The sequence below is a fragment of the Sinohyriopsis cumingii genome, chromosome 2, assembly GCF_028554795.1.
Source record: "Sinohyriopsis cumingii isolate HCF-2022 chromosome 2, ASM2855479v2, whole genome shotgun sequence".
Classification (NCBI taxonomy): domain Eukaryota; kingdom Metazoa; phylum Mollusca; class Bivalvia; order Unionida; family Unionidae; genus Sinohyriopsis; species Sinohyriopsis cumingii.
This window is the reverse complement of record NC_142962.1, coordinates 29,653,081-29,671,004: the sequence shown is the minus strand read 5'-3', so window position 1 is coordinate 29,671,004 and position 17,924 is coordinate 29,653,081. Positions and strand designations below refer to the sequence as shown.

The 17,924-nt window shown below is 34.9% G+C and overlaps 1 protein-coding gene across 2 annotated transcripts in view; it reads left to right on the top strand.

Annotated features, from left to right (window-relative positions):
• Positions 1-17,924, top strand: part of LOC149804543 (uncharacterized) — a 90,453-nt gene that overhangs the window by 36,328 nt on the left and 36,201 nt on the right. For both annotated transcript variants that reach the window (XM_089941359.1, XM_089941364.1), the window contains exons 6-7: positions 6,214-6,248; positions 11,554-11,691. In XM_089941359.1, the coding sequence (XP_089797485.1) occupies positions 6,214-6,248; positions 11,554-11,691 (173 nt within the window). The remainder of the gene's footprint in view (positions 1-6,213; positions 6,249-11,553; positions 11,692-17,924) is intronic.

The window sequence follows — 17,924 nt, the reverse complement described above, 5'->3', positions numbered from 1 at the left end:
AAGGGAAGATAGTCCTCATGGAATGGTCTCTACACCAGTCCATAGATTTCCAGTTCCAACATTGAGGCACACCATTGGTCGACTTGCTTGAATGCTAAACAACAAGCTCTCCTTTACGTTTTTTCTTGTCCCTGTCCAGAGGACATGGGCAGTGGATGTTTTCAGCCTGAAATGAGATTCTCTGTTTGCTTGTACCTCCCATTCTTTCAGGATAATCCCTCTGATGCTTCACGACATAGATCTGTACTGCTCAGCTCATTTTGATGGCCCCTTTGTGGCTCAGCAATCTTATTGACCTGTTAGTGGACCATCCCAGTACACTACTTTAGTGGAGGCATCTCCTGTCATGGCTTATCTCAAACAATGTCTCCACCAGTTTTCAAACAAGTCATGAAGTGTATTTTTGAACCTTGGAGATAATGTACCTCTCAGATCTATGATGCTAAATGGAGAATCATTGGGGATTGTATAACTCTTAGCTGTCCCTCTATGGCATATTTTGTTCTCTTCCCTTTTCTTGGTTTCTGCTATTAAGAACTAAAGGTAGCTGGAAAAAAAAAGTTTATTTTAAAGCCCAGCCATTGGGACGGACTTTCATTTAGCAGATCTATTCTGGTATTTCAAGCTGCCAGACTGTTGTCCCATTTGCTATTGCCTGGATGGAATCTCTCATGTCTTGCTATCTCTAACTAAAACTCCATATGAACCATTGGGTGAAGATTCCTTCAAGAACCCTACCCTCAGGCCTGTTTTTTTTCTTCTTCTCATTAGCATCTGCAAAACAAGCCTAATGGCCTATCTATAGGGCCCAGCTGTAATAAGTTCAATGAATCAGCTTCTCACCTTTGTCAACCAGGTTCTTTTTAGTTAAAGAAAAAAAATCCCAGCTTGCATCAGCTATTCCACTCTTGATTGAGATCCCAAGTCTGTGTTAGGGATGATCCAAGTAGACTTTTATTTCCAGCTTTATAGTTCTAAAGAGAAAATAAAGAGTAGGAAAACCCCATGGTGTCAGAATTGGGGGTCAGCCAAAAATTTGGGGGGTCTCTGATGCACAAATGAGGGTAAAGGGAAACAATGCTTCTCCTTTTAACTGATGTCATTGGCTCACCAAAGTAAAGTCATATCTGCCATGTATCTGAATGCTTAGTGCAAGAAGTTACCCATGCAGATACCATCCAGCATTAGTCTTCTATTCTATAGGTCAGTTGTGTGATCCTCAGCCTCCCACAAATCTGACAAATTCAGCAGCACAGTAGCAACAAGATTTGTATTGCTGATATTAAAATGTAGTGTTTTTTGGCCGGGGGGTGGGGGTGGGGAACTAATTTTAATGCTGGAATACTTACCTGTTGATATTGCCAGATTTCCTCCTTCTGCCTCACACTGATGTACCACTTGTTTAGACTGCATTCTGGGAAAGAATGAAGACATTGCACATGGCAGGTTGGACCATGGTCATTTTGGTGCTCCAGAACTTTCTGGTTACATGAGTATGAATTCTCATCATACTGTATTTTCAGTCTGGAAAAGAGCTAGCTATTCAATAGATGCAGGTAAGTATTATGTCATTGAAATTAGTTTTACTGCTGCCCCAAAAGTACAGACTAATCCCAGTACAAGGCAGTGCACATATATGTGCTCTGATTTGTCTTCATCATTATAAGGCTGGTAAAACTCATTAAATTTAGTTTGTCAGCATTTTTCAAATTTTGATTTATTTCCTGGTTCATAGATTGATTGGGATACAGATCATAAAGCAGGTAATTTTTAGCATATATGCAACTCGTTTATATTTCATGTGAAATTCAGGTGCATTTTTATTCGTTTGCATACTGTGTGCATCCCATTATAATTTGCATCCTTTTTGCATTCCATTTGTATTTGTATACTGTTTGCATTCCATTCACATTTGAATGTTCTCATCTTGATGTTTGCTTGTGGTCTCAGGACAGGTTTCTTATTATGCATTTATTACTACATTTATCATTTGCTTCTATGTTTGTTAATTTGGAAATATTTTTAAACTTGGGATTACCATGTTCAGTAGTATTCGTTGTTGTCTTTTGAATTTTATGCATGTTCTATTTTAACAAAGCAAACTTTTAATCAGATAAAACACAAAAGCAATACATCATTCAATTTTATACAACTGAACATGATAATCTCAAGTTTGGAAAATTCAGTTGGCATTCATTGTGCATTTTATTTGCATTTATGCTGCATATTGCATGCATACTATTTTCTTTTCACAAGTAAAGTTACCTGTTTAAGGGAATTTAATTAGATGCATCAGGACTAGTAGACTTGTACTGAGGAAAGCATCATACAGGTTGTGTAACTACTGAGTCACAAAACACAAAACCATGTTCTCTTAACCATTCTTTCAGATAGGTGTCATTACACTTTTTCCACTGAATGCTGTAGTTTTCTCTGTAATGTTCTATGCTTTATCTCATTAGTGTAATTAATTAATTTTTGCTAAATCCTGATCAAATAAATGACTACCTCGTACAAATGCTAGACTGTTTGCTATTGTTTTTCCAGTAAACTACTCCAACTTTTGACATTTATATATGCTGAAAGGTGTAGAAAAGGTAGAACTTAATTGTGTAATGGTACTGTGCAGATTGACGTTTATACTGAAAGGTGTAGAAAAGGTAGAGCTTAATGGTGTAATGGTACTGTGCAGATTGATATTTATTTATGCTAAAGGGTGTAGTAAACATGCAGCTTAAAGGTGTAGTAAATGTACTGTGCAGATTGACATGTATTGAGGCATAAAGATGTAAATGTACAGCTTAAAGGTGTAGTAAATGTACTGTGCAGATTGACATGTATTGAGGCATAAAGATGTAAATATACAGCTTAAAGGTGTAGTAAATGTACTGTGCAGATTGACATGTATTGAGGCATAAAGATGTAAATATACAGCTTAAAGGTGTAGTAAATGTTCTGTGAACATTATTTATGAAGTGTAGTCAAGGTACTGTGCAGAGCACAGCACAATAAAGGCTATGCTTTTTCACATTCTGGCTGAACATGTCATAGTGTTTCAGACCAATTATTATAAGTACCTTTCTCTTCTAGATTGTGTCCATGTTTCTTTTACACTATAAAGATTAGGTTCAGATTCTTTTTTTTTCGGTGGGGTTTTATATTGTTTTCCCGCATGTATCATCAGCAACTTTAGTCAGCAGATTAATGGAGATAGTCAAATTCATAACAGTTAGCAAATGTTTAAGGTATAGTTTAAACTTAGAATTTTCCAGCAACTCTAATCAACCCCTCTCTCCACCATATTGATCTTATTGGAGTGTTAGAACCATCAGAAATGAACAGGGGCTTGTTTGTTATAGATTTGGAAACATTGGTAAGTGACTAGTATTCAGCTCTTCTCTGGGAGTCCAACTCTAGGTAACACACCCTTAAAACATTTGTCTCCATAACTGATTCAGTGTATAAAAGTTTAACTTTGTGTGCTGAGCGAAGTACACAGCACTTGAATAGGGAACAATACTATTGTTTTTCCTTATTTCTTTGGTTACCTAAAATGAACATTCATTGGTCTGTTATGAATAATAATGAAGTAGTTGTGTGTTTGATCTTCCTTGCTAATGCTTTCACACAGTGTAATGTATCAGTGGTTAAATGTATTGACCGGTACCCAAGGTATTGTTTGACAGTCAAGCTTTGGAGGTGGGTTAGTGACAAAGTTTACTATAGTAATCCATTAGTTTGCTGGGTTGGTACATTAGTAACTGATCACACTGAATTAAGGCATGGGTATCTTCCTAATGGCTGTGAATAAAATAATTATGAAAAGTTTATGCTTGTCTGAAGTAATCAATTAATGGAGGCCTTGAGCAATGCATGTGTTTCTCATTTTCTCTATCTCCAGCACAGAAATTGAATTTCATGAGTAATGGCATAACTGTCTCAGCTACAGTCAATCAATCTGTTCAAAGTGTCAGAGCAATGACATTCAGTATACCACATTTTTCAACACCTCTTTTACATACATGTGACAGAACCAGTTCTACCGATAAGTAGAGCTCAATATTTTGATCAATAGATTGGCTTCCAAATCAGTAGTTTTTTTAAAATCTACAATGGTTTTAATTTTTGAAGGGGATTGAAAACAAATCAGATGCGTTTTGTCATGATATAGATTCTCTTTTAATGCTAACCTAGTTTAATGCAATCAGAAGTGGCATTTTATCAGCACATTTTGTATCTTTGTTCTTTACAGTTTTTTGATTTTTCAGTAAGTATTGTCAGCTAATAGAGCATTATTGTGGCCTGAATCTGGCATTCCTTTGTGAGAATAAATGTTATATTTTTACTTGGTATGAACTCATCTGCCAAGCGATGCCAGTCTCACTACATGGTCACTTGTAACCTGTTTGATCTTTACCACCAGGTGAGCGAGAGATATACACAAGAAAGTGTAAGCACTTAGTGATTGACACTGTAGCAAAGAACTGTCCTTTACAGACATTAGCGGGGCCCCGAGTGGCCGAGTGGTCTAAAGCGCTCTCCGTTACGGATCACTGCCATCTCACCTCTGTCTGCGTGGGTTCGAGTCTCAGATTCGGCCAATGTGGGTATGTGAGAAAGCTTGCCAGTAGCTTCTCGAGGGTGGGTGGTTCTTTCCGTGGATTTCCTGGGTTCTTCATCCACCATTAATACTGGCCGCCATGTATAGCCTATCGTGTGCTGAAAAATGGCGTTAAACCCTACAACAACAGACATTAGCATGTATTCACTTGAGTGCTGTGGTAGTACACAAGCTTGCTAATAACTTTTGAAAATAATGGGTCTTCCATTTACCAAGTTCAGTTTCATGGTGCATGCAGCTGATATACATATTACATATTAGCTGAGAATCTATGTCAGCAATTTGTTTGACCTATTTATATTGGCAAAACTGGCTTGCTACAGAAAACCCCTTTGCAGAGTTTCACTAGCTTGACTTAGAATTTCAGATATTCTGGACAGTAGCTTATGGAATTTATTTAGCCATGCTCCAGTGCATGTATATATCAAACTGTACTCAATTCTTTACAATTATAATAACATACCCTCAGGTTACTGGTTCATTGACTTTTGCATTCTGTGACTTGTGTCAGTTATGCAGAATGAGTTCAAAAATCGTTACATTTTAAAGATTTACATGGACCACACAGGGTATTTCTATATATTTTTTATACAAAGTGTACTTGTTCTACAATGAGAAATATTTTCTGATTTCTTGCAGACCAGTGTGTCAGTGACGATGATATATCTTCCTTTAGATAAATATCATTAGATTAAATTCGTAATTAAAACTTGTTTGTTTTACAAAAATAGCAAAAATAATATCTAAAACAAATTTGTATTAATATTTATAATATCCAATAAAATTTAGGATTGAGGAATATTGTTTGTGAGACCACATGCAAATTTTGCTTTGTGACCTGATTCATGTGATCTGCTGCATTCATAATCTCATAAATTGTCAAAAATAATCTTGAATTCTTATATGTACATGTATCCTTACATAATCTTGAAATAAATTATTTCTGCAGCAGTTACTTGTCAATTTATGCAATATTCCAAAGATAAGTTCCTAGCAAATGTGCATTTAATTCAGTCACAGTATGCAACAGTTAGGTGGGAACTTTTGCTCCCCCCCCCCCCCGTACCTGTCAACTTAATGAAATAAAAATTCACTTTGTTATGAAAAAATCTTTCCCAACTCCCAAAACTTTAATTGTAAAACGTTTCAAAATAATTTTTGGGGGGGGTAGTTCTAGTCTTATGAGCCTGCACAAAAACTTCGTGATTGAATTTTACACTGACACAGTTCATACTAATGACAGAGAATATGATGATCAATTTGTCTCTCATTTTTGTCTGCAGAAGGCAAGACAACAAGAGGAAAAACTCTTTTGACAGGTTTTAATTGTGCTTGATTGTAATCAGGCAGATATGAGCATTTTATAATCCATCTAGAATTGAGCCAGCATTTATTAATTTGGCATTGGAGCCATTGTCTGCTGAATCAGCTAATGCACAGTATTTCCTACAGAATGGACACTGCTGTAACATAGTCTTTAACTCATAAAAAATTAATGCATGCAGCAAGAATATGTTTAATGTGTGACAATGAATTTTTGATTTACAGTATTTCAGAAACAGCCATCTATCTTCTAAAACTTTTTTTTTCAGAGGAGAAAACAGAGAAAGATATATGACTACCACAGGTGAGTTTATTTTTATTTTTGTTTGGTTCAAAATATTAACAGGGAATCATGTTTGGGGCTGCATGGGCCTGTGCGTAGTATTACAGTTTCTGGATTGGAAGGTGATGAGTTCAGTTCGTACAGTAGCAAATGGTGTTGTGTCTTTGAGAAAGGCAATAAATGATGAAGCATTCAGTCAAGGATTCAGAGATTTGGGGACAGTGACATTAAATTTTTCTAAAAAGTTCAGATCAGACTTTGAATATTTCATGCATTTTTTAAAATAAAAATGTTTTTCACTTCATGCTGAGCATGCCTTGGCATAAACTAGACACAGCAATCATTTAGATGTAAGAGTTTTTTTGTCCATCTATCGCATACCTGTCAACTTTTCAAAAGCCAAGTAGGGAGATTGAATGAAAAAAATAGGGAGATTGGGACCTAAAATCAGGAGGTTTTTCGCAGCATTTTTTAAGCCTCATTTTCACTAAATATTGACCAATCTTCCGGGTCCAAGACATGTGAAATTCTCAAAGGACATGCTGTTTCTCCCTGTGACATGCCTTATTTTCTTCTGGGACATGCCTTCTTTTCATATTCTGGTCAGCTGTGGCCAAACTGCACAATAGCTGAAGGTTAGTCTTAAAAGTAAATACCAGTAAGCAAGAAAACCAGCATGACTATTTAATAGTTAATCCTTATTATTGCAGTTATATTGTGAAAAGGACTGGCCCTCTGACATAATTCGAAGAAACTATGTTCTGCAGTGTGTTATGTAAGCACCAGGAATTGATTGGCAAATAAACAATGCCCTATTTTCTTGCAACTAGCGGTACCTACATACTCATTCTCAAGCTACATGTACCATACATGTGACAACTTATTTTCCCATATTTTATATCCCTTTTTTGTTCTCAACTCGAAAGGCATTTAACGTTGTTTACTAAATAATATTTATTCTGAATCATTTTTTAGGGTACATAAGCTGCGTGGTATGTTTCTCCATTCCTTCTTTTAATTTAATGATGGTAATTAACGTTTGTATATATGGTACAGTAATGCCAGGTATTCATTAATGTAAGTTTCTTGGGTGGGAATGGAGATGCAACAGCATCACAGTAATCATTCTTTGGATTGAAACTAATTGCTGACAATTTTACTGATGTGGTTTATTGTTTGTTATTGTTTATTTTCTGATTTTAGTATTGTTGTAAGGTTAGAAACATTCATACTGTATTTACCGTATATTCATAGTATAATTTTATTAGTTCATTTTTCTTTTAGTTTAAAGTCAAACTTTTAACAGTCTCCTTATAATCTTTTTGTAGCAATATTATACACCAACACATTACATATAAGCCAATACAAAAAGCCAATTAAATCTTTTTAACCAAATGGCAGTTAATTTACTGCCTGTCATAAAATGTGTACTGTCATCGGTTTCATTGTACTTCATCCTAGAACACATTTATCCAAAAATCAAAAAGGCTAATGATCAGTCTTCTTTCTAATAAGTTACACTTGTACTTTAAGATCTTTCTTTTATTGCAGCAAGTTAAAAACCAACAAAATCTGCAATGACCCCCTGACTTTATAATCCAAATAATGCATTTGTCTCTGCAAGTTTACTGATTTCTTTGTTATGAAAGAATGTCTTGGGTGATAATGTGTTCTCCAGATATTTTGTGGCGAACAAGGGCAGAATTTTTAACATTCTTAAACCCTGTCATGAAAGGATTATTCACTTTTGCAGCTTCTCAATCATGTGATCAGAAGTCACACCGGTAATCCTAATGGATGTGCCATATTCCAGTCAAGGAAATTATTTTCTCCATTTTTTCATTAAAGTTAGATCCACAGTTACTCTTTTGTGTTCTGCTTCTTTCACTTTCTTCGCTAATGATTCTTAGTCCAAGCCATTTTAATCTGGTGATCACTTTCTAGTGCAACAAGTGTTGATGTTAAACATCTGGACATAGAACACAATTAATTTTACTATATGTTCTCTACATTTGTTTCTCAATACTGATCTTTCCACTGTGTGACAATCAGTACAAATCATATGTTAATCTAAAATACTTTCAAAGATGACTTCACAGTGAAGTTCTTGTCAAAGGTTGACCTGCATATTTTTGAGAGGCTGGACTGTCAACAGAGCAGCATGTAAACAGAACACAGATTTCAGTTCCAGATCATCACCAAGGCCTTATTACTCACTGTGCACAGTTGCTGAAATACACACAGAACACCACACCCTGAGCTCATATTCTCAAGAATAAACAATTACCTTTAAATCCCTACCAAAAATGTTCTAAAAATAGACTAGAACTACATTTGTGGGTACTGAACTGGAAGTACTAATTGTGACCTGATTCCATCTGGACGACATCTTGATGAGCTCATGGAAATTGTGTGAGAGCTCACGAGATTAGGGGAAGTTACTCCGTCATAACATTGCCTATGCTAGTCTGGTTCCCTGTTTCATATGCTCCCTGCATTACACTCTGCTATGCGAATAGCGGAGTGCAACACAGAGAGCATCCGAAGCAGGGAACCAGACTATGCCTATGCTCAAAGTATACATGATGCCATCCCTCGTCCAAAGTATTGGATATTAAATAAATCCTGATCGATTTATGCGAATCCTTTGCATTAAAAAAATGCACAGCAGCAAAATGTGTGTGTCAATTTTCTCCAGCATGCGTTCCTGATGCACAAATGTGCGTAAAGGGAAACAATCACTGAGTAGTGTACCAACTAGAAATACTACCATAAAATTGGATGATTCTAAACATGGTAGAGCATTTGTATTTCTCAGATATGGTTTTTGCTTCTCAGGACTTAAAAAGGGGGGTCATAAAATTTTGACGAGTGGATGCCATTGTTTCTTCCAGTTACAGGTGTTAAAAGTCTCTTGTTGTATTTTATACAAAAGTCATTGTAAATCTGCCCTTGTCAAATAATTCAGTGCGCCTATATCAGGGTCTTAATAGCAAAATTCTTTTGAAGTGCTTGATAAAGAATCTACATCAATAACTTCAAATGACCCATCCCTGAATACAATACTGTACCATCATTAATTTTTTCAGACTGACCTAAGTACCCATAAATATTAAATGTCTTAAAAATTTCATCAATACTTTTAGGTTATTTATGTTCAGCAACAGCCATTACTAATGTCCTCTTATACTCACACTGCTTTTCTTCTGTCTCATGGTATATCAATTTGTAAAACTGTTTAGATCCCATTCCTTTATAATACCCTAGAAACACCTATTTAATTGGTTTGTTCTTGGATGTCTTCATCATTAAAGTTAGAATCATAAGTTTTGGATGCTTCAGATGTAGTGGGCAATCTAATCAGATACTCTACTTTTGAACCATTTTGCATAAATTAGTTTTCTTCATTTTGTCAAAAGCCTACCCTAGTTTATTTTGTTCCATTTCTAAAGTTACTAAAAAGTTAATCAGTGTGTGTGGAATATGCCTCTGAAATTGAATATATATATATATATATATATATATAACATTTTTTGAGCTTCTTTGATAAATTGATATGATGCACTGAAACATTACAGAGATCAAAGTTTCTCTGCTGCAGACTTTATATCCCAGTCAATGGGTAGTTTAATTCCATTTCAAGAGATCTCCATAAACTCCTCAAAATACGATTAGCATCAGTCTGATTTTGTGCCATTATATACAGTAGTCATTCTTTAATATAAAATATGATTTCTCCATCCAAGCTGTGCTTTTGAAATAGTTCTTTGACCTTGCTGGCACCTGACTGATTGCAAGCTTGATTGAGGTTTTACATTCAGCTAATGTTCACAGTCCAAATCAGTTTCAGGTATGATTCAGAGATTATGTGTGCTACTTATCCATTACTAAATTGCCCTTACAATCTTCAGATTTGACCTTCAGTTTCACTAGTCAGACTTGATAGTCTCCCCACTTACAATGAAATTTTTTGTCCAAAACTTAGATTTGAACCAGTGATCCTCTGTCTGACAGTACAGCATATTAGTTCTTATGACTACTGCTTGTATTGAGAGTGTAAATGAAAATGACATATTTAGCATGAAGAAATTATTTGGAAAACTTGTGATGGGCTTTTTCCTTTGTAAGCTAATATAAAAAAATAAGCCTTTACTATTTATGCCTTGTGTAATGGTAAGTATAGATAGTAATTGTAGCCCAACTGGATAATTCCAGCACACTTACTCTAAATATTCAGTTATTTTTCCATATTAACAAAAGCTGTTCTACCCCAAGTGCAGATTAAATCAAAATAGCTTATCTCTCTAGTTTGAATTTAAACGCACGCAAAATCGGTTGCTTTGTCACAATCTGCATCAGTTGTAATCACACAGCAAGCTTTGCATAGTCTGGGCAACTATTAATCTATCCAGTACTGGCTTCCTAGCAACCTGACTGATGTGTGCAGATACTGTACGCAGTCTCAAAAGCATGCTAATCATTCCATGGGTTGTACATGGTATAAATAGTGTTAATCTAGCTGAGTTTGGCATTTTGTGTGCCTTTTTTGGCTGATACTCATCATACGCCTTTGTCTCCCATGACTGTTCACTTTCATGGATTATTAGCCATAGGTTGTGCATAGCATACAGCTACTTTTCCAAGTAATGGAGCATAGAGGTAGTGACATGTATCAGTGGGCCCAAAAGGGCAGACAAAGCCAAAACCAGCATAATGTTGCTACTAGTCTCATTGAAGTTACCATTTTGCAGGTTTACAAGTTGCTTTATTTTGGTTTTGACGCATCTTTCAAACCTTTTTTACTTCTTAAAGCAGTTGTAGTAAAATATGCTAGAATTTTTATATTACTCTTATTTATACTGATAAATCAGGTGGGAAGTTGATGACCGTTTGAAAAAATAATTACAACACCTTTTGTCTGACTTGAGAGTATTTATTGCAATAAACTGTTAAGCAGAAAATGACAATGAACTTTTAGATCACTTATTCTGTACTTAACTGATAAGAGCAAATAATTTTCATCCGAAGCAGCTCAGTTTTAGTTCACTAAAATAGACCTTTGTGCAAATAGCATATGCCATCTATAAATTAACTACAGTTCATGTCAGTAAATGTGGGTGAAGTTGAATTCTTACTTTTTCACTTTTATCATATTTGCAGACAGAGAAATTTCATCTATTTCATTACATATGTAAATTATAAGTAAGTTCAAATTGACCCATAGGTTGAGGATATATCACTTTATACATCAATATAGTTATTTTCAAACAGGTCATGGATTACATGAATGTTTTGGTTATCTATTTAATTCTTTGTCTCATTTCAGGATCACTTCCACCAAATACAACTGTTACTGCAACGTCTACATCTCCACAAAGAGTACATGCCTCAGCATCAGATTATACAGTTCCTATAATTGTTATAGTTGTAGCTCTTGTAGTTACAGTAATTTTAATTATTGCTGGTAAGTGACAAATTCATTCACTATTATGCTATGAGGAATTATTCCAGCATCATCTTTTCAGATAGTATTGAAATAGCCACAAAATAGACAGGGCAAAAAGATAAGTTATAGAGTCTGTTGAGATACTGATGAGAAGGTGAATGAAATGTATTGACAACATATAAACCTACTTTGCAAAAAGCAATTCATCTCATTCCAGGCAACAGACAATAAAATTGATTCATATGCAAAAATGGATGATATATCTGCAAAAATGGATGATATATCATCTTACCCTGCATGAACAGGGCTGCATACTTGTATGGTATTTAAAAATCTACTGTAACAATAAATTTAATAGAAAAAATGTTCTATGAATCAAGATATACATTTTTTGGACCAATCTTCTTCCATGAATAGTTCTTCCCATAGAATAATGTAGTCAGTTTCCAGTCATTTAAAAGGGGCTTGATGATATGGGATGTATTGAATCAAAACATCTTTCTGATCACTGTTGAAACCATTGTGGCTGCACAATAATTAATGTAAACAGAATTATGAAAATGTGGTAATGATGAAAATGCGTGTGATGCTGATTGATCCAGGATAACTCTGATCAAAATGGTTCTGAGAAATTTAATTAACAGAAATTGCCAGAGCAAATGTATGGTTGGAGTGGAAAGGTTAGGGAATGATATCTATTTGCAGAAAGGAGGATTAGCATTATATGAAGTCTTTAAAATATTTGTTGTAGACATCTGTTTGTGTGTGGATGATAATATGAACATTTGGCTACAACAAAATTCAGTGATAGGGCAGTAGTAGTAAGGGATACTATAGGGCATTTGGGACTACATAAGACAAATGAGAATTTAACATGGGATTTGGGACGATATAGCCTCAAAGGGTGTATATAAGGGAGAAAAAAAACTGGGATGATATATCCTCAAACAGGGATTTAGCATGGTGGGAGTGTATAGCCTCAAATGAGGATTGAACAGGATGGGACTGGCTAGTCTCAAGGGAAAATGAACATGGATGGGACCATTGAGATCCAAGAGGTCATGGCAATGAGAACAGTATTACAAGTGGCTGACCTCAATTTGGGTTACATAGTAACATTGCGAGAAGTGGCTGACCTCAGATTGCACACTTGTGTAATATGTATTCATTGCATAATGACTATATTCTTGTATCCAAGATTTACATATAAAGCATTACCTAGACCTGAAATTATGTTGGCTGTATTCATAAATTTGCATAATTGTAATGATGCTATAAAATAGCTATAATCAAAGAAAAGACCAACACCAGAAAGGATGTGACTAAAAGTACCGCTAAGAAAAACAAAATTGTCCCAGAATTTAAAGGAGACTAAACATATCCTGGAACATTAGATTACATTGGTTTAGACTAAAATAGATAAACCTAGTAACTATTCATAATGACATCTTGTATAGCAATTCTTTAGAAAAGCCCAGTATCTATTTATAGCTACAACTTGTGGAAATTTCTTTTTTAGATAAACGTTAGTATCTATTTATAGTCTCATCTTTTAGTAATATCCTATGGAAAACCCCAAGTCTATATTTGTAACCTCAAAATTTCTAGGCTCAATGATGTCACGGTACTGGACACTAGGGGAAAATGGCAACAGTGTTGCAAGTGGCTGACCTCAATCGGGCAGCTACTAAGTAACAATGTTGCAAATGGTTAACCTGAATATGCACTATTGTAGGTAGGTAGTTGAAATTAATTTGATGGGGACAAACGGAGTTTTATAGGGACCAACAAAGACCAAAACATACACAAACACATGCTCCAAATGTCATTCTAAGCTAACACATGACGTTTGGAGTGTGTGTGTGTGTATTTTTTGGTCTTTGTTGGTCCATGTAAAACTCCCTTTGTCCCTATCAAATTAGGTCAGCCAATTGCTATCTTGAAAATCTTGTTTTTGTTATTCCTTATAAATGGAAATTCATTATGTATGGGGTTTCCACCAGAAGAATTCATATGGTATGGATTTGGTCCTAAATGAAAATGACAACTCCCAATATGGCAACCATGATTGCTATCTTGAAAATATTGTTAGCTTGACTCCTGCCAAATGGATGGCTATATCATCATGGGGTTCTCACCATCAGACTCATTATGATACTTTATCAGTCCTAAACAAAAGTGGTGCCATTTGCTTATCCAGTATGGCTGCCACAATGACTATCTTGAAAATTTTGTTGTCACTACTCCCCCTGAATGAATGGTAATATTGACATGAGGTTTTCACCTAAATGATTTCTAATGATGTCTACTTGTATACTTAGTCCTGAATGTAAATAGGGCCAAACTAAAATCCTGTATGTCCACCACAGCAGCTACTTTGAAAATCTTATTTTCACTGAGAAATATTAGAGATGTTAAGATTAAGAAATGGTCTTACCTTGACTTCTGATAACTCATTTTGCCCAGTAGATAGGGGTGGAGTGATATACTTGTGCCACATATAGATATGATTCATGATGCAGAGCCTACATTAGCGATACAAATTGAACTTGATGGTCTTTCCATCTTTAGAAGGTTTGTCGGTAGTAGGTGGTGCCCTTTTATGTGATTTATTGGTTCTATTTTCATTATGCAGATTACAGACAGACACATACTTAGCATCTATTTATGTGCCATTCTCATCCATGACAAGATACCAAACTTACTTTTAAACAGACTACCTGTTAGTTGCCAATGATTTTAGGCCATTTAAGTCTGCTTCTTTTGATCAGATACAGGACTCAATTTCGCCACCAGACACGGGTGTTTTGATCAGATAAATCTTTTACATCTTAATTTCATTTTTTCATTCTTATTTATTCAGTTTATCTTAACCTGGATAGCACATGATCCTGCAGTGCTAAATTATTTGAGGTAAAGAAATGAAAATTGCATCAACTTTTAAATTGTCTGTATCTTAATTTGGCTTGGTATTCTGCTTTTTCTACATTTGGGAAAAGGGTGATTGACTGGCATACCTGATATCTATTTTTGTCCTCATGCATGTACATTGGACTAATATTTAATACCATTTTTGGGGTCAAAAGTTTACATTGATATCTCACTTAACTCTTTCCCAGCTCCAATAATCTGATATACTTCATAACTTTAACATTTGTTGTCGTTGTAACTATTATGTGTCTTTAATTTGCATTGTTTGTTTGTTGGTTTTTCTTATTTATGTTTTTTATTTCATTATATGCTGTGGGTAATGAAACATTGTATGTAGTAGCTGACATCCAGAATCAGTGACAGTTTTGGTAAACAACTTTTCTTCTCTGTCACAGTGAGGATCATTATTTTAAGTTGTCATTTTTTTTATAGCTAGACTACATGATGATTTGGTTTTATGGTTTTATTGTGATTTTAGTGATGGACCTTATAATTATAACTAAGATCCTTATGGAACAATGTACTTTAGACCCTTATCCAGGGTCTATTTATATGTCTAAGTTTAAAATATAAATCTTGTTTATTTGAAACTTAGTCATTTGTGCTTTAAAATTTTAGCAGATTCGATTGTATTATTGTTGTGTGCAGAAATTCATGTGGGCTGGAATTTTATTTATTCAAATTATTTAATTCAAGGGATTTTTCTCTGGCAATACAAAGTGCTCTTTGGAAGTAGCGTTCTTAGAAATAGAGACATAAATTTATACTGAAATTTCAAATATGGATACGTTCTTGGATTGTGTGATTGTGATCCAACAAATGACTGTTGGTACATCAGCATTACATGGGCCACCACATGCACATTAGCACCTTCAGCATTGAATTTAATTTGGATTTCCACTAAAGTTTATTCAGAACTATAATCATTAGGACTTTTGTCTGTAATTCTAGGATTATTTGGGATTTAATTCGCAATACTATGAGTTCCTTCTTTTGACATTTTCACTTTATATTCTTGGGAAATAAATTATTTGTTGAATTTTACAAAGCTTGTTGCTTTTCACTCCTTTCTATGATTTTAAGACCATAGAGTCTTAATATAATTATCATTAGTCAGTATTTGTCAGGTGAAATCATCATCAATAGATGAACCACACTGGGAATCAGCCATTTTGGGTTGTCTAGGTAGCCTGTATTTTTAACATGCATTTGTAAAACTTCCTTTATGCAAGGTTCAAACCATGACATAATGCTTGTTCCAGGGCAAAATGTGCCAATCAGATTTAGTCTAACAACCAATCATGTAAATCATTACCTACTTGAAAAACAGATGTTGCAACGAGTGCTGCAATACATTTACTGGCACCACTAATGTGTTGCAAAAAGCACTTAATGGGGAACAGTTAAATATTTATTATATACTTCACCAGGGAACAGTTAAATATTTATTAAATATTACACCAGTACATTTTCATATGCATGACTGTCAGCTAATTTGCGGGAGTTCTTGCATGTCATAATGTTCCAGTGTTCTTGATTGTTCATGTCTGATATAAATAGTACAGTGTTCATTTGTAATCTCTTATTGAATTTTATATGTATCACTGCATTCATTAATTTCCTTCGAATGGAGATTGGAAATATAATAGAAATAAATGGGAAACTATGACAATATATTAGCCAGCACAGAAAACACATTTATGAAATATTTTATTGACAATGAACATCAAAGTTACCACTTGATGCAGAACATAATGTAAATGTAAATGTAAACTGTAGATAGGCAATTTATTGTGATGTACGCTACATAATGGACAGGGTAGGAAATGATTGATGATATTTAGAACCTCATATTTTCTACATGCTCATTCATCTTTATGTAATCCTAGCTAGGCCACTGATAAAAATAACAAGAAATGTTGCTACTGTAGAGATTGAGTGGATTTCCACTAGAATGAGTGGAAAATCCACCAGACTGAGTTGAGTTCCACTTCCTCAACTCATAGTGGGCATCTAATTCCCTGCCCCTCTGTCCACATCCACCAGATTGAGTGAGTGATCCTTAAAATAAGATGCGTGTACTGTACCTCCAGGGCCGACATGGCTGATTACATGTACACAAATCACTCTTTTTCGGGATATATCTAACGTGGTTTTACTTTGTATGTTGATGCAAATGCTGTTGAAATCATTCGTGTGAAACAAATTAAGTAACTTTGAGAGACTCGTGTAAAAATACACTAAGCTATAGCCTCAGATATGATTGGCTGTGTTTAATTCATTTTTAGCCTCTATTTCTAGGCATCCAGATACCTTCACATGTTGATATTGGGAATTGGAAGTAGCAGGTGTCATCAGACATTGCATAGACACAGAAGTGTCTTTATTTGGGATTTTCAAGCATTTACTGTATGCAGATTAAATGCAAGTTATTTGTCTTTTCATACCACCCAGATTGATCAGAAACAATTCAGTTATTTATTTTTCACTAGTTTTTTTGTTGTTGTTTCTTTTAATATCATAATAATATTAAATTTGTAGATTCAATTTACTCAACATGCCTAAAAATCCAACTGGCCAGATAGATTGGCTACTCATATTTTGCCCTAGTCTGCCATGAAATTGGCTGGCTTTGGACTGGCAGGAAAGTGGCAATTGCATATTCTGCTTCCATCTTCCATCTGTCTAGCTATTCCTTAAGTCAGTCAGTCCCATTTTCATTTCAGCACAGTAATTACCTTAATATTGCATTTCAACCAGATTTAGTATGCAGCTAGACTCTAATGAGACCTTGCTTGAGTTCACTGGTCAGTATTCTGTGTCATCATTTACCAGGATTATAGCCCAGAATGTCAGACCCAACCACTTTCATTCTGCACAATAACTATTTTTAATTTGATAATGTTGAGACGGTTGAGTGTTCTGCATCATTGTTTAGTTGTTATAGCTCTTGAGAGTCCAGCAGTAATTATTAATAAATTTCATCAAAATTTGGTATGTGATATTCATGAGACCTTGGCTGAGTTAATGTCAGCTTTCTACAGGTGTATGTCATTTAGCAGAGTTGTAGTCCTTGATTGTCAAACCTACCCATTTTCTGCACAATAAATCACTTTATTTTTGGATTGCATCCAAATATAGTACACTGCTTCAATTTTATTAGACCTAGGCTGTGTTAACTTGTCAGCATCACTGTTTTGCAGCCCCTTATTGCCAGACCCACCCACTTTTTATAAGCACAATAACTTAATTTTTTAATTTATTTGATTTCAACCAAATTTCTTCTTCCACTTGTTTTTCATGAGACCTTGGCTGCATTT